This window comes from Drosophila subobscura, chromosome A, assembly GCF_008121235.1.
Source record: "Drosophila subobscura isolate 14011-0131.10 chromosome A, UCBerk_Dsub_1.0, whole genome shotgun sequence".
Lineage (NCBI taxonomy): Eukaryota > Metazoa > Arthropoda > Insecta > Diptera > Drosophilidae > Drosophila > Drosophila subobscura.
The window spans coordinates 8,910,477-8,938,166 of NC_048530.1; the positions used below are offsets into that span (position 1 = coordinate 8,910,477).

The following is a 27,690-nucleotide window of genomic DNA, read 5'->3' on the forward strand; positions in this document are numbered from 1 at the left end:
CATAGTCAGAAACGAACATTAACTATTTTTTTTATTAAAAGCACATACATATGACCCATTAAAACTTAAGAGGACTTAGGAATATCAACAACACAAAGGAAAATATATAATAGAACTATCTTTTATGTAAGTTAAACACTGAGCATCCATCAAACACACGCCCCAAACAAGGATGTGAGTTTGAAATTCAGATAATTTGATGTTATACTATTATATGCTGGTTATAATATGTATAGTTTTGGAATACCTTCTAGTAAAAATAAATATGCATACATATTTTTTTTTACAGGTATGTAAAAATGTATATACACATTTAACTGCATTCATATGTACATACATACATATGTACATGTTGTTCATTCCCACATATATGAAAAAAGTGTAAGAAAATATATTGTAAGATATCCAACATATTTTAAGCCCAAAAGCAATGGAAACAAGAGTGGCAAAAGTGAAAAATGATGTGCATTTAAAACATGTTTTTATGTTTGTATGTACATATGTACATACATATGCATTTTTGGAAAACCAGTGTATCATTGATGTTATAATTTTGCATATGTATATTTGGGTTTAAGTGCGTGGTACCAGAGCGATAAAAGTAAGGTGAAAAGCCTTATAATGACTTGTAGGATACGTCTCGTAAGAATTTCAAAGGTTGAAGACCATTTTAAAACGTTTTTACTTCAGCAAAGATTTGAACACAATCAGTAACAAAGTTTGTTCGACTGTTGCTGATTTTATGGTTTGCAGTAGATATGTAATAACAATACGCTGATTAATGAATTAAAATGAAAGAAGCCATTAAGGAACATCACGTCTACAACCAATAACAATATAGTATATACACACAGCTGTGTTCAATGAAATAGTAGTGCCGCACCTGATCACTTTCAAAACTATTTTTGAGACGTTTCGGTTCATCCAAAATAACAAATCATACCCCTTTAGAAAGCCTTACATGACAATATTAGAAACCAGAATACATTTTGACACATTTTCTCCATCTTCTTGTTCAAATGACTCTGGACAAATAACCATGAACACTGCTCTTCAATGAAAGAGTTGTTTTTTTTTTAATAGAAAAATGAAACAAAGTCAAACTAAAACCAATGTTTTATGTTCTACATGTTTCTTAAGGTCTAATATTTAGTTTGATTTAACATATACATATGTACATGTAAGATTTATAACACATTATCCATTATTCAGTTTGTTGTTAAGAATATACATAGATCAAAAAGTATTTTTCGAAGGGTAAAATTAACAAAATCGCTCTATCCACATGCGTTTAACTTTTCGCTGCTGTTCCCCAAATCCGACCTTCCTTATCGATGACTCCCTATCGCTATCTCATTTTATCACCGGTACGGTAGTGTCTCAATTGTGTGTAAATGTTATAACATATCATTATGTTATGTTTCATATCTACAAATTATATCTTGAATTACTTTAATTTAATTTAATGACGAAAAAATCGAATTCTATTTAAAAGCGTTCCGTATATGTTTATGCCTGAAAAGTCTACTGCAGCTATACAATTATTTATATTTAATACGAATTTTTCAGATATTTATTTCTGCTGTAAGTGGGTGATCTTTTGACCCGTCATGGAGGATCCCAATCGCATGATGGCTCACACTGGTGGAATGATGGCCCCGCAGGGCTACGGCCTATCAGGTCAGGATGATGGCCAGAATGCTGGCAACGAGAACGAAGTCCGGAAGCAAAAGGACATTGGCGAGATATTGCAGCAAATCATGAGCATCTCTGAGCAGTCTCTGGATGAGGCGCAGGCCAGGAAGCACACGCTGAACTGTCATCGAATGAAGCCGGCTCTATTCTCGGTACTGTGCGAAATTAAGGAAAAAACTGGTTAGTTGCATTGCCATCAATAACACAAACATATGGTATAGATATAGATAGATATCATTCCCTACGGAATGCCGTTTTTAGATTTCTTTTATCTTCAGAATTGTAGATTTGGGAGGTTTTCGCCTTTTTGCGGGGGCGGAAGGGGGCGGTGCTAATTCTTGAAATACACTTGTAACAGTGTGAGCACACAGAAGTCTGGATGCAAAATTTGGTGGATCTAGCTCTTATGGTCTCTGAGTACTCGGCGCTCATTAGGACGGACAGACGGACAGACAGACAGACAGACATGGCTCCATCGACTCGGCTATTGATGCTGATCAAGAATATATATACTTTATGGGGTCGGAAACGTTTCCTTCTGTGAGTTACATACAACCGTTATTCGCACAAATACAATATACCCTATTTACTCTTCGAGTACCGGGTATAATTACGGTCTGTCCGGAGAAGGCCGGCAGATTATGGGTACATATTTATGTTGAGGTTCTTATTCGAATACAATTTTTGCTTTTAGAAGTTGGAGGTATTATAAAACTAGTAGAACGCCATGAGCCGCTGCACACGTACCAGTTTTGAATCTATCTCAAGGATACTTTGCACATTTCCGTCTTTCTTGCATAGAAAAAATCAATTATCACCTACATTGTGTTTAGTACTTCATTTATACAAGCATTTATTAACATTTTTTTAAATACAATTCGACAAACACATTTGCAGAAGCTAAGCTAAATATTGTTTGAAAATTTTAGAAACAAAAACATTGAGATAAATATTTACATACATTAAACGATAAAAAATGATCAGCAAACAGGAAAGGTTTAAAAGGCATATGACCAATTATTGTCCCGGGGAAAGATCATTCTATATTTTCTTAATTTCACTTGGCGGGCCAACGCCACAGGCTCAGGAATTTTGGTGTTGGGCAGATAAATAGTTCTCCCCATGGAGATCCATGAATTATCTGAGCTAATTAAATTTAATTCGTCTAAATTCTCCTTCATGCTGGTGCTCACGCCAATATTTGTGAAACTTTCGTGGTTTTCTTCGTCGGCTTGCTTACTCTTAACATATGGATATGGGCAATAGCTGCGTGGCTTACTGTAGGGACCCCATGCCAAAGGGCCAGGAATTTTGGTTTTTTTACGCTCCTAATTCACTGCATGTTGAGCAAGACTCAAAGCTATCAGAGCTTGAGTCGTCTGAATGGGTTTTCTTTATGGCTTCAAACTCGCTAAGACACATATTTTTAATCTTTTCTAAGAGTTAAGAATTAATTTATAATAATTTTCCCATTCGCGGTTCTTCTTCGCTTACTTACAATTAATTATAGCGCACCTTAAGTGAATATTATTCTTTTTATTATTTTTACTTCTGTTATGCTTACACGCCCCTTGTGATTTTATTTTAGGAACTATTTTCTTTCGACAACTTTAGCAGATGTTGATAGGATTTCTGATATCATTGATTGGGACATTAAGTTTTCTTGGCCTTCTTAATATTTGTATGTCAATAAGATAACATTTTCTGTTTTGCCATTTATATTTTCTGGATGTGGTATATGGGCTGTCTTTGGTGGTTGTATTTGGTAAACATTTGGTATTTTGGTAATTTTTAAGTCACAGATGAAGCTTTTTACAAGCCATTACAATTCATATATTTCTACCCTAAAAGATGCTTAAAAAGAATATTTTCAGCTTCAAATAATTTCATGAATTAAAGCAGCACATCCTAAATACAATGCGATACACACATTTGCAGAAGCTAGGCAAAATATTTATTACATTACATATTTGGAAACAAAAACATTGAGTTAAACATTAAAATCAATCGAAAAAAATTATCAGCAAACGAGAAGATTAAAAGGCAAATGACCAATTATTGTCCCGGGGAAAGAACATTCTATATTTTCTTGAATTCACTTTTTGTGTTTGTGTTTTTTGCGTTGGGTGGGTCCTGCGCGTAGCCTAAAACATGGACCGACCATTATAAAATGTAATGTTTGATTAAATAACCAAAACTTTTTAAAATTTATTTGAAATTGTTACAGTTCTCTCAATTCGCAATACTCAGGAAGAAGAGCCACCAGATCCGCAACTGATGCGCCTAGATAACATGCTGATAGCCGAGGGCGTTGCTGGTCCCGAAAAAGGCGGTGGAGGCGCAGCGGCTGCATCCGCAGCGGCCGCTAGTCAGGGTGGATCGCTGTCAATTGATGGTGCTGACAATGCCATTGAGCACTCAGACTATCGCGCAAAGTTGGCGCAGATTCGTCAGATCTATCACCAAGAGCTAGAGAAATACGAGCAGGCTTGTAACGAGTTCACTACGCACGTTATGAATCTTTTGCGTGAGCAGAGTCGAACTAGGTAATAACATTGGAGATGAGTGACTTATTAGTATATGTACAATAATGTACTCTTTTTCTTTGACGCAGACCCATTACACCCAAAGAAATCGAGCGAATGGTTCAGATCATACACAAAAAGTTCAGCTCCATACAAATGCAGCTGAAGCAGTCTACATGCGAAGCTGTGATGATCCTCCGTTCGCGCTTTCTAGACGCACGTCGGAAGCGGCGTAACTTTAGCAAGCAGGCATCTGAAATCCTCAATGAGTATTTTTATAGTCATTTGAGTAACCCATATCCATCCGAAGAGGCCAAGGAGGAGCTGGCGCGTAAGTGCGGCATAACGGTGAGTTTTGGAAATAAACTTTACAATATTCAAAAGCTGAGATACAATATTATCTAACACCAGGTGTCTCAAGTATCCAATTGGTTTGGCAATAAACGCATTCGTTACAAGAAGAACATTGGTAAGGCACAAGAAGAGGCAAATTTGTATGCAGCCAAAAAGGCAGCAGGCGCTTCCCCCTATTCGATGGCGGGTCCGCCTAGTGGTACGACAACTCCAATGATGTCACCAGCACCGCCACAGGATTCAATGGGTTACACCATGGGCTCCGGAGGCTACGATCAGCAGCAACCGTACGACAACAGCATGGGTGGCTACGATCCTAACCTCCACCAGGATCTTAGCCCTTGAAAATAAAATTTATCAAAATATCTATAAATCTATTTAAATTGATTGCCACTTTATCTGGGAAAACTAATACACTATGTATACTTACATATATGTGACTACTGTCCTGCGTGTGTGTGTTAGTCTGGTCAGAATAGCATACTATCAATACTGTATACGATTAAATCTTAATAATAGAACTAATCTACTGGCACACAGATATCCAGCGCGTATTTATAAATAAGTTTATATTCCTTAACAGAAAACATTCTCTTTTACGTACATTTTTCTTAAATTTGTTTTCAACAATAAATTAAACATGTATTTTTTGCTTAAACATTTGTTTCCAATATAGTTTATGTCGCTTAGTCCACCAAAAACAAAAATGGTGAATTTTTAACATATACGTAAAAGACAAAATTAACACAAATAAACTTTAAAGCATACTAACTAAACGTTTATTTTTTTCTCGTGTTTTAATGGCAATTTCAAAAATATAATAATGTGAAATATTAACGGGTGGGAACGTTGTGCGCCGAGGCCTTGCTTCTATCCCTGGGACCTATTCTTTTTTTTCCAATTTTCCGCTACACCTGTGTCTCTCCTTCCCTCCTGTAACTCAAAAACAACACTTTGTCACCCTTTTCCTCCCTGGAGGGCGTACTTTTCAAGAAGAAGAGAGTGTGAGAGAGATAGTGAGAATGAGTGAGCGCGGGGAATGTGGGAACAGCAGCAACAGATAAATTGTAAGTTGTTCATTCTGGCTATAATAATGATCCAATCTGATCTAGAGTCGTCAATCTACGAGATTGGTTATTCTCTGCTACTCCAGAGAAGGAAACGTTTCCTTCTGTGCGTTGAATACAATATGTACATACATATGTATCCAACTTTAACTCTTCGATGCATTTAACTCTGTATATTTCTCGTATAAATATACCCGGTACTCGAAAAGTAAAAGAAGTACATATATTAGATTTGTGATTGAAATATATAACATGTAAACGTTTCCAACCCAATTAATTACATAAAATACATATGTATCCAAGTATGTACATACATATGTACATATGTATGTATGTCTGTCTGAGCTAGAGCAACAAACTTTTGCATCTAGGCTTCTGTAGTATCACAGTGTTACAAGTGTACATATTTCCAAACTAAGCCCCGCCCTTCCAATCACACAAAGGATAATATGTGGCATCCGCAATTTTGAAGATAAGGGAAAAGCAGAAACGCAGCTCGGTAGAGAATGTCAACATCTATGAGTTTCCCGAATTGGGGTCAGATTGGATTATTATAACCGGAATGAAAAAAATCATTCTATCTCGCTCGCACACCCTGCCTCGTGCGGTGTGTTGCTCTGTCGAGATAAAAGGTCGTGTGAGAAGTGATGTATGTAGATGTATTTAGATGACATATGTAGAAAAAATTTAGAATGTTAAGTCTAAAACTTGCACAAATCATATGGCACATGCTAAACATTCAGTGTGTAAAATAAGTTGAGATTATTGATACGAATTCGTAATATAAGCCATTGTCGCGCGCTAAAAAAAATACCCATTTTAATCCCAGTACTGAAATGCGCTAAATTTTCTGTCGACCGAATCAGGGATGATATTAATATAGAAACGATAAGAACCGATAAGGACGGACTTATCCAATAATCCTATACTTTCTCCATGTAATGTTCTCCACCAAGCTCCATATCCAGCCTCAAATAATGCACCCATTGCTGTTTTCATCCAGAACTTGAATATGTAACAGATTTCATTTTGTAAGCAAATATAAAATCGTGTTACCGGAAAACATGCACTTTGCCCACTTTGGTCATACTGTTCACCGAGCGAATATATGACACTTTCTGTGACAAGAAAATTTAGCGCATCTAAGTACTGGAATTATGGAGCAACGGCTGAACAAAATTGGTTGATCAACCCTAGAAAAATTAAAAAATCTATTAGAAATCATCCATGTTTTTGCAGCCAGCTTTTCTGATTGCACTTCTGTTGCTCCGGAACGGACTTATCCAATAATGCGGTACTTTCCACATGCTTTGTTCTGCACCAAGCTCCATATCCACTCTCAAACAATACACCTCTGGTTGCTTTCATCCAAAACATGAATTAATAACAAATTTAATTTTGCAAGCAAACAATAGAGTGTAACCGTGGAGCATGCACTTTACACACATTGGTCATACTGGGCACCGAGCGAAATGTATTTACGGTATATTTTAAAAATTAGAGGTATATTTCGGCATACTTATGAGACTCAAACAGTATATTTCATCGATAAATCCGCGGTCACACTTGGTTCTAAATAATACAATATGTGCTAAAGCCAAATCCGAATTGAATTGTCATCTCCCGAGTTGTGCTTCTGAGTGTAAAAGACAACAAAATAATTGTACGCTTCTTCTTATTTAAATTACACGTATGATAAACGCTGTTACAAATCAAGGATTTTGCTATTAAGTTCTGATAACTAGGGATAGGGTAATCAATTTTTTTTTATGTAAGCAAGCAGATTTTATTTTGTTTATGTGGCATATGGCAGCACTGCCAGTTTGCTTGTGTAAAGGGCCGAGTCAGTGTTTGCATAAAAATATAATTGAATTATCCATATTTTTGTCATTTGTTTGTGAATAAATTAAAAATTGGTTTATTTTCCCTGTTTTTTTCACTTGAAGCTGTGTGATGTGTAAATGTGTTAGTGGATGACTAATTGTTAATAGCTCAACTCAACATGGCTGACTGTGGTGAGCAACGAGTAATCGGTCGATAGGGCTTTCTCATTTCTTTTCATACATCTCGCTCTCGCGTGTACTTACATACATACGTAGGTGTGTGTTTTCTTAATTTATTTGATTTTTTCTTCAATGAAAAGGAATAGATGTAATTTGTTGAAAGTCATCAAACGAGTGAACACAACAGTTTTAGTTTCGTTTTGCTGTGTCCGTAACGACTTTTATGTACATAAATGTATGTATGTATCTCCTATCGTAAAATTGTAGCACTCTGAAATAAAAAAATAAATAAATCGGCAAAGCTAACAAAGAAAAACAACGACCACTGCACAAAGAAAACGTGAGATATTTCCTAAACAAAACATTTGAATATGTATTTATCTTTACGCATTATACGTTATTTGAATAAATACGAAAATACTATAATTTTTTTTCATCCAGAATACGTATTTACATTTGTGAATTGAAAGAGGAATCTAAAGGAATCCCTAGAACTAAAGTCTGTCCAAGATGACGCAACCGCTACCCATCCGCTTTCAGGAGCATTTACAGGTGAGTTGTTAACGATCGCACTGCCTGACGTTTCTTACGCCGGTGGTGCGCGAAAGATGTCAGAGTTGTGCATCCAATTGGTTTGTAGGTACATATGTATGTACGTACATACATACAAACATGCATATCTCGCAATCCAATTCGGCGTTGGGCATGCATACATATGTATTCAAGTAACCATGGGTCTGCGGGGATGGAAAATCACTTGTTGATCTTTTAAGAATAAAAAATCTATTGTACCGGAAACTTGCAAATCAACTGGGAATAAATTATGAACAAATTTGTTTTTCAGTACATAAATATGTATGTATGTAAGTCTGGAAGTTAATGCCAGGTTTAATTGTGGGCGTTATTTTGTTTCACTAGATTGGAAAAAATTGAAAGATCCACAAGTGAAATGGCGACTATGTAAAATACATATGTACATACATACATATGTATATATTCTATACAACTATGTGAGTCCGTTTGTCCATACGACTTGCAAATCTAATTTCTCAGCTTATAAGCTTCTTCTTGAGAAAAAATAAACTCTATTTGATCATACAAATCTGATGATAACTGCAACAGCAATGATAACCTTCTGTCAAAAAATTATAAGTGACTTGCATATGATGTAAATTTAAGCTATATATTTGTCAATATACTAGATTTTGGTCAAAGAATTTAACGCACTGAAGTGAAAGTAACGTTTCCAACACTGTAAAGTACATATATACTTATATTCTCGATCAGAATCAATGTATGTACATATTTATGTATGAATGTATGATGATTTTTTCGAATTTTTAATCTACATCACTTCTCGCACCAACACGCCCTTTTATCAGCCATCTTCCTCAGTGTCGCATACTGAACGAGGCAAGAGAGTATGAGCAAGAACCTGCAGTTCTGCTGTAGGTTTATACTTTGGTTTGATTTCAGCCGGCATGTTGCAGGTTTTGTCCGGTAGAAAAAAAAAAAAAATCACAGTTTCACCTAGTTCTGGTGTAAGGATCGAGAAACGCTTTGTTAGCTAGCATACTTGGCCCCAACAGCAACAAATTAAAAAAAATCAGGCCGTAGCCCGTGGTATAAGCTGAGAGATGTTGATTTGTATCGTATATCGTATCGAGAAGAACTTGGTTGAAGCAGCGCGCCGGTAATGCAGTTCATGTCAACATGCTAAGCATGAGTTTGCGTTAGTTTTAAAATAAAATTTTACGGGCTTCTGGTGGGTGGATAAAGCAAAGCATTAGTGGGCGTAAAATGAAGAACTCGTTAGTAAAAGAAAAAGAAATAGTATTCAAAATCTAAAATAAAATACAAAATTATAATCCAGTCCTAGGGCTCGAACCCACGGACCCCGTATTCTGGAGTGTCGGCTACCCTTGGTCACACTTTGATTTTAATTAATTTTTACATATGTTAAGATATGTACAAACATAGCTAAACTAATCGATAAATTCAACATGTCTTTAATATATGTGTCAAGGCATTTAAGAGTAATACGCACTTTTTCCCATAGCTCACAAATGTCGGGATCAACGCAAACTCGTTCTCATTCAGCACGCTCACGATGGAGTCGGACAAGTTTATTTGTGTGCGCGAGAAAGTTAATGATACCGCCCAAGTAGTCATCATTGACATGAACGATTCGACCAACCCCACGCGTCGTCCCATTTCAGCGGATTCTGCAATTATGAATCCAGCAAGCAAAGTCATTGCTCTGAAAGGTAAGACCAAAATCTAAAGCTTTAAAATACTTAAAGCAATTATCCATTTTTCCCCTGTAGCACAAAAGACGTTGCAGATATTTAACATTGAGATGAAATCAAAAATGAAGGCGCACACGATGAATGAAGATGTTGTGTTCTGGAAATGGATATCTTTGAACACTCTAGCATTGGTGACGGAGACGAGCGTCTTTCATTGGTCTATGGAAGGCGACTCGATGCCACAAAAAATGTTTGATAGACATTCCTCCCTCAATGGGTGTCAGATAATCAATTATCGCTGTAATGCAACACAGCAATGGCTGCTTCTGGTAGGCATATCGGCACTTCCCAGCCGCGTTGCCGGCGCCATGCAGTTGTATTCCGTGGAGCGTAAGGTGTCGCAGGCCATCGAAGGTCATGCAGCCAGTTTTGCGACTTTTAAAATCGAAGGTAACAAGGAACCGACGACACTTTTTTGCTTCGCAGTGCGTACTTCCACAGGCGGCAAGCTTCACATCATTGAGGTCGGTACGCCGCCTAATGGTAACCAGCCTTTTGCCAAAAAGGCTGTCGACGTCTTCTTCCCACCGGAAGCTCAGAATGATTTTCCAGTGGCCATGCAGGTCTCCGCGAAGTACGATACCATCTATTTGATAACCAAATATGGATATATTCATTTGTACGACATGGAGACTGCCACGTGCATATACATGAATCGCATATCGGCCGATACAATTTTTGTGACTGCTCCGCACGAGGTTAGCGGTGGAATTATTGGCGTCAATCGCAAGGGTCAGGTGCTATCTGTAACCGTTGACGAAGAGCAGATCATTCCTTACATAAACACCGTTTTGCAAAACCCCGATTTGGCCCTGCGAATGGCTGTACGAAACAATTTAGCCGGAGCCGAGGATCTTTTTGTACGCAAGTTCAACAAGCTGTTCACTGCTGGCCAGTTCGCTGAAGCTGCTAAAGTTGCTGCGCTGGCTCCCAAAGCCATCCTTCGCACGCCTCAGACCATTCAACGATTTCAACAAGTGCAAACGCCAGCAGGCTCTACGACCCCACCTCTACTGCAGTACTTTGGTATTCTGCTCGACCAGGGAAAGTTAAACAAGTTTGAGTCTCTGGAGCTGTGTCGTCCAGTTCTGTTGCAAGGCAAGAAGCAACTTTGCGAAAAATGGCTGAAGGAGGAAAAGCTTGAGTGCAGCGAAGAACTAGGTGATCTCGTCAAGGCATCAGACCTCACGCTAGCGCTCTCCATTTACTTGCGTGCCAATGTTCCCAATAAAGTGATTCAGTGCTTTGCGGAAACGGGACAGTTTCAAAAGATTGTGCTTTACGCCAAGAAGGTTAACTATACACCAGACTATATTTTCCTGCTGCGTTCGGTGATGCGTAGCAATCCCGAGCAAGGTGCTGGTTTCGCATCTATGCTTGTGGCAGAGGAAGAGCCCCTGGCGGATATCAACCAGACTGTAGACATCTTCATGGAACACTCTATGGTACAACAGTGCACGGCATTTTTGTTGGATGCTCTGAAGCACAATCGTCCGGCCGAGGGTGCCCTGCAGACACGATTGCTTGAAATGAATCTCATGTCTGCCCCACAGGTGGCCGACGCCATACTTGGTAATGCAATGTTCACCCACTACGATCGGGCACACATCGCCCAGCTGTGTGAAAAGGCAGGTTTGCTGCAGCGTGCACTAGAGCACTACACGGATCTTTACGATATAAAGCGAGCCGTCGTCCACACACATATGCTGAATGCTGAGTGGCTGGTTAGCTTCTTTGGCACATTATCGGTGGAGGACTCTCTGGAATGTCTGAAGGCTATGTTGACAGCAAATCTACGACAGAATTTACAAATCTGTGTACAAATTGCCACCAAGTACCATGAGCAGTTGACCACCAAGGCGCTAATTGATCTATTTGAGAGCTTTAAGAGCTACGACGGGCTGTTCTATTTTCTAAGCAGCATTGTGAACTTCTCACAGGATCCAGAGGTACACTTCAAATACATTCAGGCCGCCTGTAAGACAAACCAGATAAAAGAGGTGGAACGGATTTGTCGTGAATCAAACTGCTATAACCCGGAGCGCGTGAAGAATTTCTTGAAGGAAGCTAAGCTGACTGATCAACTTCCGCTGATTATTGTTTGTGATCGGTTCGACTTTGTCCACGATCTTGTGCTGTATTTATACCGCAACAATCTCCAAAAGTATATAGAGATATACGTACAGAAGGTAAACCCATCTCGCCTGCCAGTTGTTGTGGGTGGTTTGCTTGACGTCGACTGCAGTGAGGATATCATCAAAAATCTCATACTAGTGGTCAAGGGTCAGTTCTCTACAGACGAACTAGTGGAGGAGGTTGAAAAGCGTAATCGCCTAAAGCTTCTACTTCCCTGGCTTGAGTCTCGTGTCCACGAAGGCTGCGTTGAGCCCGCCACACACAATGCCTTGGCCAAGATTTACATCGATTCCAATAACAACCCAGAACGTTTCCTCAAAGAGAATCAGTACTATGACAGCCGCGTGGTCGGTCGCTACTGTGAAAAGCGGGACCCTCATCTGGCCTGTGTTGCCTACGAACGGGGCCAGTGCGATCGCGAATTGATTGCCGTCTGCAACGAAAACTCGCTATTTAAAAGTGAAGCTCGTTATTTGGTGGCACGTCGTGATGCCGAACTCTGGGCGGAGGTCCTGTCTGAGGCCAATCCGTACAAGCGCCAGCTGATTGATCAAGTCGTTCAGACAGCACTGTCCGAAACACAGGATCCCGACGACATTTCGGTGACAGTAAAGGCATTCATGACTGCTGACTTGCCCAATGAACTGATTGAATTGCTGGAGAAGATCATATTGGACTCTTCGGTGTTCAGCGACCATCGAAATCTGCAGAACCTGCTCATACTCACTGCCATTAAAGCTGATCGTACACGCGTTATGGATTATATCAACCGACTGGACAATTACGATGCACCGGATATAGCCAACATTGCAATAAGTAATCAATTGTATGAGGAGGCATTTGCCATCTTCAAGAAGTTCGATGTCAATACGTCAGCCATTCAGGTTCTGATTGATCAGGTCAATAATTTGGAGCGGGCCAACGAGTTCGCCGAGCGCTGTAACGAGTCAGCCGTATGGTCACAGTTGGCCAAAGCTCAACTGCAGCAAGGATTAGTCAAAGAGGCTATTGATTCATACATAAAGGCCGATGATCCGAGTGCTTACGTGGACGTGGTTGACGTGGCTAGCAAGGTGGAATCGTGGGACGACCTTGTTCGCTATCTTCAAATGGCACGCAAGAAGGCGCGTGAGTCTTATATTGAGAGTGAATTGATTTACGCATTCGCCCGCACTGGTCGTTTGGCGGATCTTGAAGAGTTCATATCGGGCCCCAACCACGCAGACATACAGAAAATTGGCGATCGCTGTTTTAGTGACGGAATGTACGACGCCGCAAAGCTCCTGTATAACAATGTCAGCAACTTTGCCCGTTTGGCTATTACACTGGTATATCTCAAGGAGTTCCAGGGCGCTGTTGATTCGGCGCGAAAGGCTAACTCGACGCGCACATGGAAGGAAGTTTGCTTTGCTTGCGTAGATGCTGAGGAATTCCGGTTAGCGCAGATGTGTGGCCTACATATTGTTGTTCATGCCGATGAGCTGGAGGACTTGATTAATTATTACCAGAACCGCGGATATTTCGATGAGCTGATAGCACTACTCGAGTCCGCTCTGGGCCTCGAGCGTGCACATATGGGAATGTTCACCGAGTTGGCCATTCTCTACTCCAAATTTAAACCATCAAAGATGCGAGAGCACTTGGAACTATTCTGGTCCCGCGTCAACATACCAAAAGTACTGCGAGCTGCCGAGTCGGCTCATCTATGGTCGGAGCTAGTGTTCCTCTACGATAAGTACGAGGAATATGACAACGCTGTGCTTGCCATGATTGCCCACCCGACTGAGGCGTGGCGCGAGGGACACTTTAAAGACATTGTAACAAAGGTGGCAAATATTGAGTTATACTACAAGGCCATCGAATTTTATTTAGACTTTAAGCCGTTGCTGCTGAACGATATGCTCTTAGTGCTGGCTCCTCGAATGGATCATACTCGAGCTGTTAACTACTTCTCCAAAACCGGATACTTGCCTTTGGTCAAGCCCTACTTGCGCTCCGTACAATCCCTCAATAACAAAGCTATCAATGAAGCTCTTAATGGTCTCTTAATCGACGAGGAAGATTACCAAGGTCTCCGCAACTCGATCGACGGCTTTGATAACTTTGACAACATTGCGCTGGCTCAGAAGCTTGAGAAGCATGAGCTCACAGAATTTCGTAGAATTGCTGCATACTTGTATAAGGGTGAGTTGTGAAAATAAATATGAACAGCGATTCATTTTTCACTACATTTTTCGCTTACATTCCAGGCAATAACCGTTGGAAACAAAGCGTTGAGCTATGCAAAAAGGATAAACTCTACAAGGATGCTATGGAGTATGCCGCTGAGTCAGGCAAACAAGAGATTGCTGAAGAGTTGTTAGGATGGTTCCTGGAGCGGAATGCCCACGATTGCTTTGCGGCATGTCTTTATCAGGTGAGAGAAACAACATTCTCGTCTATAAATGCCTTGCCGCACCATTTACAGATGTATCCAATATGTAGGCTGCCTTTTATAAACATTTCAGCTAAAATAGAATGTTTTTCATTAGGTGGAAAGAAGAAAGATTATATTTATATGTACATACTTACTGAGTATCGGTTGCACCGGTATCAAGACTCACAATAATACATTTTAACTAATAAACCCACTAACCTTAATATTAATATTTCAAGTGCTACGACTTGCTGCGCCCTGATGTCATTTTGGAACTGGCATGGAAACATAAGATTATGGACTTTGCCATGCCCTACTTAATACAGGTAAAGCCACATCTAAAATTTCAGTTCAATTCAGTTTTTTACAGTTGTGGTCCATTTGACAGGTTTTGCGTGAATACACTAATAAAGTTGACAAATTAGAGTTGAACGAGGCTCAGCGCGAAAAGGAAGATGACACCACTGAACATAAAAATATTATACAAATGGAGCCACAACTTATGATAACCGCTGGGCCGGCTATGGGCATTCCGCCTCAATATGCACAGAATTATCCGCCCGGCACTGCCACAGTTGCTGCTGCGACGACAACAGGGCGCAATATGGGCTACCCATATTTGTAGGCAACGACCAGAAAGCAAATAAATAAAATAATTAATGTAATGTGAACACGAAATGTATCAGCATCAGAAACATTACCAATACAAAAAGAGTTACAAGCTAATAGTTTATGTTGCGCCAAACTACATCAACACCTACACCACAGCTCCAAAACAGTATGAACCATAACCAGACGTTGTCAAACTGTTTGCGTGTTATAGAGAATCGGAAAAGTTTGATACCACAAAAATATTGGTTAGTGTCCTTATTTTCTTTATTAATAAAATATGTATTGAATAGTGTAATCTAGTGGAGTGTTTTAATGATACGAACTAAAAAGAAAGTATGTATTCGTCATCAAGATTAATGTTCAATTAGATAAACAGTTGATCATAATCATACGTATGTACATGGGTATCGTGCTAATTTGTTATAGCAAATCTGTAAACGAGGCACAGCAGGATTCCTTTCCGACCCTATAAATTGTATCTATCCTTGATTAGCATCAATAGCTGAGTCAGTATAACCATTTCTGTCTGTCCGTCTGTCTTTTCTGTCCTCTAGTACTCAGAGACCATAAGAGCCTCAGAAACCAAATTTAGCATCGAGACTGTTGTGATATCACACTGACACAAGTGTTTTTAAAACTATATTTGAGACCCTTCCTGGTAACGCATGCCAGTATAGCTAGTCAGAATTCTCAGAGGACTTTCAACCACCACTATCATATTTTTTAAATTTCTTACACCAATCCGCACGAGCCTCTTTTCACATCAAATTGATGGACGTCGGATGAATACCCAAAGACATCTTCAGGATCTGATTACTAGGCTTTCATTTAACATTTTCCTTAAAAGCATTTATCGTTATTCGATATCAAACGTGGCCGTATAAGAAAGAAAGTATTATACTTTTTAGTGCAAATGTCCATCGGGTCCATATTCAGGCTAAAAATTACCTATTCTAGAAACTTGAATAGGCATCCCTCGTACGTTCGATTGTTGCTAGATTTTTGGTGGCAGGTGTATTAGTATTTGTATAAGTGTAGCAGAATATTATTTTAATTTTGAAACTAACCATATTTTGCATAAATTCATCACGGCAAAGAGTCGAAATATCGACTATCATGCTTTTAAGAGTACTAAAATTGTCATTCAGCATACTTATATACATTTTAAAGTTTTCACAGATCTAATTTCTCTTTTTTTTGTTTGACCAGTTATACCTACATCTGAAGATTTACACGACATCTATAACAAAAGGCTCACCACATTTTTCGACAACAGTTATTTCCAAACAAGAAGAAGATGGGCCAAAAAACTGTCTTAAGTATTATAATTCAATTAAAGTTCATTAGCTTGTGCTGGGAAGTTCTCTAACCTTATTTTATAACTAGCTGTTTAAAAATTATTCAAACACAGACACAAACCAAGCAACCAATTAATAAAATGTATTAAGTTTACTAAATGCATATGTAAAAAACAAAAAGTAATATTTTAAAGAAAACTAAAATTCACGGAGGGTATTTTTCAAATTACAAGCCAAAATTATACACCTAATTTTTTTGAATTCTTCGGCAGAAGTGTAAGACATATTGCAATTTATATAAGAGTATATACACTCATAGGCAATTATGCAGATTTCCTAAAGAACCGCATATATAATTTCATTAATTTGAAAATCAAAATTAAAAAATTCCTCATATACCTATCCAAATCTGTCTTAATTATGATAATGTGTAATTAATTAAATAATGGAAAAAGTTCTGTAATATACTGTTAATGAAACTGTCTGTGTTTTATACAAAATCAATGTTTTTTCCAAGATGTATTTACATATGTTTAAAATTCTTGCATATGTAAATTATCATGTTTAATTATGTCACCATTTTGTTTACAAAATATACCAATATTCCACTTTTTGAACTTTTTTTTGAACTATGTTCCGTTTGCTGTTTCTATAGAACATATACCCATACTTATGTATGTATATTCCATGAATTATTGTACTATTATTCGAATTATTATTTTTTGTAATTTATATTATATCTATAAATATTGCAAATAAAGATTCAACTAGAAATAAAGTGTTAACGTTTTTCACCTGCGAAAATATGTATACGTTTTTTAGAGGTACGAACAAATAAAATCTCGTAATCGTTTTAGATATTTCGGGAGAGTGTTGGAGAAGTTTAGAGAGTTCTCTTCAATGCAGAGAAATTTGTATTTGCCTCCCGCTCTTTTTCATGCCGCTCGTGGCTCTCATTCATCCATGGTCCTGTTACTTGGCCTGTGCTCGGCCGCTCGCTCTCTCTCTCTCTCTCGGCTTCTGCTGTTGGTTCTCTGTCAATGGCATCTGGTTAATCAATAGTCATGTATCACGTCTCCTACTGTGTTGACTCCGAAGTATCTCTTGATGTCTTTGTAGCGGATTTACCCCTTGTTAGCTGTTATCATTCGAAGTTTCTAGATTTGAAATACTCTGATCCTTTGTGGGTAATATTTAGGCATGACTCCGCACGCTTGGATGTCGTGCGACCACATGGGCGTAAGGACCACCTTGTAAATGATAGTCTTGTTAGCTAGGGAGAGCTTGCCATAAGGAGTCAGAGCTTCTTGGCCTTGTTATACATATGTATGTATGTACATACAGACATAAATATAATCAGTGAGTATAGGGTATAACACGTTGTGACGCTAACGACCGCATCTTACAACGTTCCTCCTCGTTTTAATTTGTTACATATCATGCTCCATTGTGTCAGGACGATAGCTATGCATTGTCAACAAGTTGACTCACAATACTCAGATCGCAAGCATCTGCGCGCTGATAACGTGGAGGTGGTTGGAAATAGTTCCTGTCCACGTCAGGTGGCTTTTGCCTACATATCATAAAAGAGACACAAAAATTTAGTTATCCTCATGAAAACTGAGCAGAAACATTCTAGGGCACGCCTAAAGTCGCGCCGGAACTTTTTTACCAGGTACTCAAATGTGTGGACATATGATTTTTGTCGAATTTTATATATTTTATCTGCTTACATTGTTTCTTTACACTTGTCATCTACATCTACATCTTCGTTACTTCTCACGAGAAACGGCGCCCTCTGGCGAGAAGGAGAGTGAGCTGGCAGCTGTTTCGCTGGGGGTTACCCACCCCCAGCTGAAAACTTAATTCTTCGTTCTGGTTAATTTAAAGATCCGATCTGATCCAGATTCGAATAGAGAAATTCTCTAGAAAACTGCGCTCTTGGCCTTCTCGTTTCTTTAAAATGTGGATGCAGCAGGTTTTCGTCTTTAGCAGGATAGGAACGGCGAGGGTCGAAGTCTTGATCTTTTAAAACAGTGTGATATTAAAGCAGTCTGGATGCTACATTTTGTACCGGGTAAAACAATGTTCTCCGACAACTTTAATTTACGTACAAAATATGTAATAATGTTTCTAAAAGATTAAAAATGTGCACAAAAAGAAATAGCTAGAGACAGAGAAAGAGAACCAGTTGTTTTGTAATTGGCTGCTATTCAATTATGTAATCTTTGTGTATACATATATTCTCCTATCACTGTTTTGACTTCACCCTCAATGGCAACATCAAAAGCTACGCCCACGGCAAGCTTGAATTTGAAAAGCTAAAGCTCAAGTGTAAAGAGAAAACTTTTAATATCAAATGGGACTTTTAGTGAATCGTTCCTTTGACTGTCTGCGCTTTTGAACTGAGGGATGCTGTAATCTAAAGATGCTTTACATTTGTCGTTTTACCAAGCTCGACGACACAAGCTCTGTGCTTTATCCATTCGCATGTGCCAAAAACAGGACTACAATCCGATTAAAGACATACACACCAGCATGGACATAAATATGTTCATCTTAAAAACTTCGAGCGGGGTGTAAATAAATGTGCAATAAAAGGCAAAAGTAAAAATCGACCCAAAGTGTAATATTATGTGATACATTTTCACTTGCATACTTACATATGTATGAGTGTATAAACATTTAAATACGTATTGTGCAGTTATCTTCATGTTAAAGTGTATACCGCGCATGCTTCACGTGTTCCTGTGGCTGCGCCTTTATGTAGGCAACATTTATCTGTATATTTAAGAAAAATGTGAATATTCTCTATAGTTGCAAATGCAGATAGTAACAAGCACATCTAAATATACATTTAAAGCATTCTAAGTATAAAAATCTTCTAAACGCATACATATGTAAGCCGAGCTACATATGTACATATGTACTTTTCGTCCATCCCAGCATCATTGCTTCATGGCTTTTATTATTGGGGTAGCCACACACACATACATATGTATCAAGAATTTTGCGAGCCTTTGTTTAAAAATAAATGCGAGTTTGATTGTGAAATCTGCCTTATAAGGCACGTGAATAGTTGTCAAATAAATAAAAGACATTAAATCGAACAAACAAATAATTTGGAAAAAACAAAACAAGTATACTTTTACTTGTGTGTATATGTATGTATATGTGTATGTACTGCATGTGTACGTGTTGCAACATTTTCGACACCGAATGTATACCACACATATGCATACATACATAGAGAGGACATCAACAACAAAAATGGACATGAGATTGTTCGCGTGACGTTGAAATTTTGAACAGTTTTAACAACCCAGACGGAAAATGCAAAAAACTAAAAACCCGAAAAACATTTGTGCCGAGAACGTTTCTGGAGACGAAGCTGGTCCGTCCAGAGCCGAACTAACATACTTTTCTTTCCAGAATTAGTGCCAAATTAAGAATGTAAAAACTTGACCATCTCTCAAAATGAACTCAAAGATTATCAGTGACTAAAAATAGTATATCCATGTATGTTGACATACATATGTACTTAAGCACTTATGTACATGTGTATGTATATATAGTGCTATGTTAGAATGAAATGGCTCAAACACACATTTTGTCATATGTATGCAGTGAAAAATAACTTCATGTAGCGCATGCATGTGTATAATATTTTATTGTTACACCAACTCATCCATATATTAACTGAAGTACAAAAGTCCAGCTACGAAAAACGCAACCGCTCCGCCTGAACAGGCACATCTCCTAAACACTTAAACGTCAAGAAAGCTCGAATCCCGGAGACAACGGCTCGCCCAGGATTTTTCGAGTTTGCTTATGGTGCTTGGCAATGTATTGGATACCCTTTCTATTGCGCTCATTGGGTTGCTTTGTATGGTTGTGTAAGTATTTCTTGAAATTAAAAATATATCTTTTATCACATTGATGAAAGACAATAGCCGAGTCCATGTCTGTCTGTTCGTCCGTCCGTCCCTCCGTCCGTCCGCCTTCTTTGACAACAAGTTCTTACAGACCATAAAAGCTGGAATAAACAAATGTTGCGTGCAGACGCATGTGAAATCACACTGCATCAAGTTTGTTTAAAAATTTCGTTCCACACCCACAAAGGACGAAAATCTATGGCACTCACGATTTTAAAGATACGAGAAAACCAAAAAACGCAACGCTGTAGAGAATGGCCAATGGAGTGGCGGTCCTCTAGCAGAGGAGAACGATCTAAAAGAGCGTGCTGATTTGAAAAGTGTTGTAGATGTAATAAAGAAATGAAGGAAACAGTTTCCTGTTGCTGACTCTTCTGCCTTATGTGCTCTCCTACCCTCTATTTATCTTTCACACTCTCAGGGTAGCTTATTAGTTTATTCTTTCTAGCCGAGCAACGTAAATTACAGCATAAATTTATTTTAAACAGGTTTCGGATTTGCATACTCAACAAGATTTGGCGGTGAGCAATATGAGCAAAGTCCTACAAATGGTGGCAGTAGCCATGGCGATCTAAATGTGGGCACGGTTCCTATAAATACGTCCGGACGTCAGGATTTGTTTAAGAAGCACCAACTGCGCTTGGCAAGCAGGACTGCCTATCTAGGCAACGATGAGGAATTTGATGAGAATAAGTTGGCAAAGAACTTCCCGAAAAATGATGAGAAACTTATCTCTTTGTCAGACTACCCACCATATCAGAACCGAAAAGATAGCAACAAGAAAACCGAAAATGATGGGCCAGGAGCTTATGATCCTGTATTTACCATGGAAACCATTATCCCATATAAAACAGGAAGTTCCGACAACTCAAACAATGGCGACACTCCAAAGTTTCGCAATATTGGAGCGCAGAAAAGTCGAACGGAAGTAATTGGCCAACGAGAAGGTGATCGTAAGAAAAACTCACGTGGACGTGATGGCTTTATAGGCGGAGCGAATAATAAACAAAAACCCTTTCGAGTAAATCTGGCAGTACTTGTCCAGGATGATCCCAGTCAACTAGGCGAAACCGTTAGCAGCTGTCAGAATCACAGTGATGGATCCAGCGAGAATACCTGCAAAAATCAAGAGGATTTGGTACCCAAGCTGCAAATGGACTGCGAAAAGAGTGGCATACACGTAATGTGTCCGAAAACATTTCGATGTATATTTAAGTACTGGCTTTGCGATGGCGACGATGATTGTGGTGATTACTCGGATGAAACGCATTGCGGAGCATACACCAACTGCACGGATGATCAGTTTCAGTGCCAGAACGGCTTTTGCATTCCACGAACATGGCTCTGCGATGGTGAAAATGACTGCAAGGACTTCTCAGACGAAGCGCACTGCAATCGATCTAGATGTACTGAAGAGCATTTCACCTGCAACGATGGATATTGTATTTCCTTGGCGTTCCGGTGTGATGGTGAGCGCGATTGCAATGATAACTCGGATGAGTTTAAATGTGCGGCAGTGATAAACATCTGCCCTGAAGGCGAGTTTAAGTGTCGCGGTGGATTGGGTGGCGCAGGAGGCCCTAGCGGACAATGTATACTAAATCGTTTTCGCTGTGATGGTGATAATGATTGCGGCGACTGGAGTGATGAAGAAAATTGCCCACAAAAACCATCTTTGTGCACATCAAATGAATACAAATGCTCAGATGGAACTTGCATTCCAAAACGCTGGAAATGTGATAAGGAGCAGGACTGTGATGGGGGTGAAGATGAAAATGACTGTGGGATAGTGGAGCATCCATTAACCTGCGGATCCGACGAGTTCTCCTGCAACAATGGACGCTGCATTTTGGTAACATATAAGATTTTGGATGCAGTTTAATATATGCTTACTTACGTGTGCCAATTTTATACATTTTCTTAGCGTACCTGGCTGTGTGATGGTTATGCAGACTGTTCTTCAGCTGAGGATGAGGTTGACTGCCACCTACAGTGTGACCCTGGGCAATTTTTATGCCCCACAAAGCAAAACGTCACTAACTTAAAGTTAGTACCATTTAATAAACGAGTGGCGAAAACACAATAATAATTGATTGCAATCATTTTCAGAATTTGCGTGCATCAGAAACACGTGTGCGATGGCCACAACGACTGTCCTTCTGGTGAAGATGAGGCCAACTGTCCCGAGGAGCAAAGCTGTTTGGAACCCAAACAGTGTGAACAGCTTTGTATAAAAACAAAGAACGGTTCTGACGAGTGTGCCTGCCGGCTTGGTTACCTTATGGATAAAAACAAAGTGAAGTAAGTGTTAAGTGAAGCGAATTCATTTTGAACGGTATCTGTAATCCAATATTATTTGTTAAGCTGCACCGATATCGATGAGTGCCAATACCTGACTAGTCCGGTCTGCTCGCAAAAGTGCCAAAATACGCTGGGATCATTTATATGCGCATGTGAAGTGGGTTACATTCTTCGACCTGATTTGCGATCTTGTAAAGCGTTAGGTGGCGCCATGACTCTGTTGGTTGCCAATCGTTGGGATATACGGCGTGTCACGCTGAGCAACAATCGCTACACAGCTGTAGTGAAAGGATTGCATAATGCGATTGCCTTAGATTTTCACTATCGCAAGGGTCTGATGTTTTGGTCTGATGTGTCTACGGATGTCATCAAAATGGTATTCATGAATGGAACACGAGTTCGCGACGTCATCAAATGGGGCTTAGAGTCCCCTGGCGGCATAGCTGTAGACTGGATTCATGACTTACTATTTTGGACTGATTCGGGTACTCGACGAGTCGAGGTATCAAATTTCCAAGGCAACTTGCGCACGGTAATCGCCTCAAATGATTTGGATAAGCCTCGTGCCATTGTCATTCACCCAGGCGAGGCATTAGCATTCTGGAGCGACTGGGGACCAAATCCAAAAATTGAGCGCGCCAATATGGATGGATCACAGCGGCAAGTGATTATATCAAAAGGTGTCACCTGGCCCAATGGTCTAGCAATAGACTACCCAAATCGGAAAATCTATTGGGCTGACGCAAAGCAACATGCCATCGAATGCTCCAATCTGGATGGCAGTGAGCGCATTAAGATTCTCAGCACTCACCTGCCACACCCGTTTGCTTTGACCATCTTCGAAGACACCATGTACTGGACAGACTGGAACACAAAGACAGTGTCTGCAGCCAACAAAATAACTGGAAGTGAATTCAAAGCGGTTCATGAAAACTTTCATTTTCCCATGGATATTCATGCCTATCATCCAGCGCGTCAACCCGAATACCCAGACCGTTGCCAAAAGGACCGAAGAGGCTTGCGTGGTGGCTGCTCTCACTTGTGTTTGCCAAAGAAAACGTCACGCCGGTGTGGTTGTCCCATTGGCCTTTCACTGAAGGACGATGGCAAGACTTGTAAAAGTACCGCAGATAAGTTGGTACTGGTAGCACGGCGAAAGGATATACGCTTGAGACAACTTAAAAACAATCATGCAGAGCCAAGCGAGGTGGATATGATTGTTCCACTGGACAACCTTAAGCACGCCGTGGCACTAGATTGGTGCAGTGACACAGACTTCATTTATTGGACGGATGTAGAGCGTAGTACAATTAATAAGGCACACATCAACGGCAGCTACCAGCAACGTGTGGTGCACTCAAATTTAGTTTCGCCTGTGGGATTAGCCTTGGATTGGATTACTGATAAACTTTATTGGACAGACCCATCAACAAATCGCATTGAAGTGGCCACAACAAATGGTAAAATGCGTACTTTGCTCATTTGGGAACATTTATACAAGCCCAGAGATATTGTCGTCAATCCCATAGGTGAGTTAAGTCCAGTAACTGCACAGATACATATGTATCTAAGCCTTAGAATACTGACAGTACATTTCACCAGCCAGACAATACCTAACAATAACTATTATATTATTTTTGTATTATAAAGATGGCCTTATGTTTTGGTCCGATTGGGGAGAAGAACCAATGATTGAACGTTCGAATATGGATGGTCATGATCGCGTTATTATATCCTCAAAAAGACTTATATATCCAAACGGATTAGCCATTGACTTCGATAAAAGTAAATTGTATTTCGTTGATGGCGGAACGAAGACTTTGGAGTATATGAACTTTAATGGAAGCGACCGTCGAGTTATTTTAAGTGAGTAAACAAAATTGATGATTCCCATTCGCGGTAGATAAAATCGTATTTTCCAACAGATAGCCTCAAGCATCCGTTTGGACTCGACGTGAGTGATGGACGTGTGTACTGGACCGATTGGGATACCAAATCTGTAATGAGTGCGGATAAACTCACCGGAAAAGATTTAAGCGTAATAATCGCAAATACCAGTGATCTAATGGACGTACGTGTTTTTCATCGCACTCGAAGGCGGGCATTTAATGCATGTGACAAGGACAATGGTGGCTGCTCGCACTTATGTCTGCTGAATCCGACAAGTTACACTTGTGCCTGCGCTGTTGGAGTACAGCTCAAGGAGGATAAGCGCACGTGTTCCGAAGGTCCTACGAAGTACATCATTTTCGCGCATAGAATTGATATACGACAAATATCCTTAGACTTTGACCACTTGATTGACGTGGTGCTGCCACTTCCCCCAATATCAAATGCTGTTGCTTTGGATGTTGACAGAGAGACAGGAAACATTTTTTGGTCAGACACCACCGAGAACGTCATAATGAGTTCAAGTCCCGATGGACTGCACGTTAATAAAGTGGTTGGGGACAGCTTAGATAATCCTGATGGCTTGGTGGTCGATTCAATTGGTCGTACAATTTATTGGGCAGATGCAGGTCGCCACACAATCGAAGTGGCAAGTCTTGATGGCAGCAACCGGCATATTATAGCCTACAAGGATCTCGAGTCTCCGCGGGGTCTCGCTCTTGACTATGAAGCGGGTCTATTATTTTGGACTGATTGGGGGCATTATCGCAAGATCGAGCGTTCTTATTTGGATGGTAATGAACGATCACGAATTGTTTCTGCCAACCTCGGATGGCCAAATGGCCTATCCCTTGATTTAAAGAGCAAGCGCATCTATTGGGTGGATGCGCGCCTCAAGACTATTGATTCCTGTGACTACACAGGAAACCAGCGCAAGCTAATAATGTCCTCCCTGCATCATCCTTATGCCTTGGCTCTCACTGAAGAACATATTTATTGGACAGACTGGAAGTCGAAAGCCTTACACATGACTGAAAGGCGAAACATAAGCGCAAAACATGATGTAATGACCAACATTGATGGCCTTATGGATATTAAAGTCATTTACCAGCATCAACAAATGACGAAAAACGTCTGTGGGCGCAACAATGGTGGATGCTCGCACCTTTGTTTACGGAATCCATCGAGCTACTCATGCCAATGCCCCATTGGACTGCGGTTGCAAGAAAATAGTACAAAACAATGTCAGAGTCTTCCCGATGTAAGCATTGACCAAAAACAAACCAAATCAACTAAGGATGATTCATCTAATGAAAGCTATTTATTTTTTACAGGACTACCTCCTCATAGCGCTGCGCTCTGGAATTGGTATGATTTCATTAAATACTGGAGACTACATGGACGTGGTATTGCCCATAAGTGGAGTTCATGGAGCTGTTGTTCTCGATTATCACTATCGGAAAAATTTCCTTTTCTTTGCCGACGTGAATTTGGATGTTATACGGAGAGTGAATCTGTTGAACTTGACTGATAGCAAGGTCATAATGAGCACAGAAGTTCTAACACCCAATGGTATAGCTGTTGACTGGATTGCGGACAATCTATACTGGTCCGACACTGATCGCAAGCTGATCGAAGTTGCACGGATTGATGGCAGCTGCCGTAAAAGAATAGTCGAAGATGACCTGGGTGACCCACGGTCACTCATTGTCCATCCCAAAAAAGCGTATGCATTCATGAATAAGCTATTCTATATTCAGAGCTATTCAGAGTGATAATTTAACCTTTTTTCCACCATCAGCTTTCTGTTTTGGACAGATTGGAGCTCGCCTGCGAAGATCGAGCGTAGCTACTTAGATGGTACCAATCGTACGGTAATTGTGACTTCCGGAATTGGCTTTCCAACAGGCCTTACAATTGATTTCGAGTGAGCTTACCACAGGCGATCCTACTAATTAAAATATATTATAAGCGATATAATTTATTTCAACTAGCAACCGTCGTCTTCTCTGGGCTGACGCTTTGGAAGACAATATTGGCCAAGTAGACTTCAATGGCAAGCGCCGTCAGACTATTGTACAGTACGCACCGCACCCCTTTGGTTTAACCATGGTAAGAACTCCTCGTACAGTTACGCATAGCTGGATAATATTTGTTTTTAAAGTTTGACAGCAATATCTTCTGGACGGACTGGTACAATAAGTCGGTGTACCGTTCACAGAGTGCACCACGAAGTGGATACATAAAAGTGCGCGATGGCTTAAGTGGTGCCTTGGACATACGAGCCGTCTCGTTGCAGCGCCAGGCCAAAAGTTGGAATCACTGTGCTCAGGAAAATGGTGGTTGTTCGCATTTGTGCTTATATCGTGCAGTTGATTATGTGTGCGCCTGCCCGGACCGGTCCGATCCAAAGGATCCAGTATGCTCCACACGGCCCAAGGCTTTGGTTCATGCACGATTGGATAGCGATCAACAGGCGGAATACTCAGATGAACTACCCGATGATTCTGGTCCGCCGAAACAGTTTGGTGACTTAAACACCGAAGATGAACTTTATAACAATCACAAAATTGATAATGAGCGGGAGTTTTTTGTTCTCGTCGCGCTAGGCGTGGTCATTATCATGGTTGTTATAATAATACTTGTTATTTTCAGTAAGGCGCCCTCTTTTAATTGCTAATTAATTAATTACGTGCTATATTGATCATAAATAATATTTTCAGTGCTTGCTTTCAACACAAATCGAAAAAAGAAGAAGCGCAACACTCGTGGTTCCAGTAGATCTGTGCTCACATTTTCAAATCCAAATTACAACATCGATGGTACGCCCATGGAGCCAAAAACAAATATTTGGAAGAGATTTAAATACGATAAATCGAATGTAAGATATATTAATTGCCTATTTAAGGTTCTTGCCATTTTAAATATATAATCAGCAGGAACGCGTGGGAGCTTATGAAGAGCGAAGCTTGACTACAGAAACGGCATCTTCCAGTCTATTCGTGCCGACACCATCGCCGATGGCATCACCGTCAACGAAAACAATCCAACTGACAACGCTCTCGACTATCACATAAATTGCGAAAAACATGAATGGCTTTATATAAGCAAGTCACATAGCATATTTAAGAACAAAACAAACTCTCTTA

The 27,690-nt window shown here is 39.9% G+C and overlaps 3 protein-coding genes and 1 long non-coding RNA gene across 6 annotated transcripts; 3 read left to right on the forward strand and 1 right to left on the reverse strand.

Moving 5' to 3' along the window:
* The first annotated feature begins 41 nt into the window (after window positions 1–41).
* Window positions 42–5,232, forward strand: LOC117903450 (homeobox protein extradenticle). 2 transcript variants are annotated; one of them, XM_034815484.1, is made up of 6 exons: window positions 42–126; window positions 402–406; window positions 1,594–1,875; window positions 3,923–4,241; window positions 4,310–4,568; window positions 4,632–5,232. In XM_034815484.1, exons 3-6 carry the CDS (start codon window positions 1,611–1,613, stop codon window positions 4,917–4,919), a joined length of 1,131 nt encoding a protein of 376 aa, XP_034671375.1. In that variant the 5' UTR covers window positions 42–126; window positions 402–406; window positions 1,594–1,610; the 3' UTR covers window positions 4,920–5,232. The 2 variants fall into 2 exon arrangements, with proteins under 2 accessions (XP_034671375.1, XP_034671374.1); XM_034815483.1 differs by lacking the exon at window positions 402–406 and having other exon boundaries at window positions 70–126; window positions 1,570–1,875.
* On the reverse strand, window positions 2,529–26,006 carry LOC117903451. Its single transcript, XR_004649503.1, has 4 exons — window positions 25,996–26,006; window positions 15,683–15,691; window positions 6,234–6,236; window positions 2,529–2,836 (listed from the first exon to the last, which is right to left on the reverse strand). It is a non-coding gene; the product is annotated as an uncharacterized LOC117903451 (long non-coding RNA).
* Window positions 7,825–16,648, forward strand: LOC117903449 (clathrin heavy chain). The gene is made up of 8 exons (XM_034815482.1): window positions 7,825–7,984; window positions 8,086–8,196; window positions 9,704–9,911; window positions 9,972–14,273; window positions 14,339–14,505; window positions 14,745–14,831; window positions 14,894–15,362; window positions 16,327–16,648. Exons 2-7 carry the CDS (start codon window positions 8,155–8,157, stop codon window positions 15,128–15,130), a joined length of 5,043 nt encoding a protein of 1,680 aa, XP_034671373.1. The 5' UTR covers window positions 7,825–7,984; window positions 8,086–8,154; the 3' UTR covers window positions 15,131–15,362; window positions 16,327–16,648.
* On the forward strand, window positions 20,042–27,669 carry LOC117903448 (low-density lipoprotein receptor-related protein 4). 2 transcript variants are annotated; one of them, XM_034815480.1, is made up of 13 exons: window positions 20,042–20,311; window positions 20,839–22,202; window positions 22,275–22,396; window positions 22,460–22,651; window positions 22,715–24,180; window positions 24,302–24,517; window positions 24,577–25,802; window positions 25,876–26,267; window positions 26,343–26,468; window positions 26,536–26,653; window positions 26,706–27,195; window positions 27,265–27,422; window positions 27,478–27,669. In XM_034815480.1, exons 1-13 carry the CDS (start codon window positions 20,260–20,262, stop codon window positions 27,616–27,618), a joined length of 6,063 nt encoding a protein of 2,020 aa, XP_034671371.1. In that variant the 5' UTR covers window positions 20,042–20,259; the 3' UTR covers window positions 27,619–27,669. The 2 variants fall into 2 exon arrangements, with proteins under 2 accessions (XP_034671371.1, XP_034671372.1); XM_034815481.1 differs by having other exon boundaries at window positions 27,481–27,669.
* The last annotated feature ends 21 nt before the right edge of the window (window positions 27,670–27,690 follow it).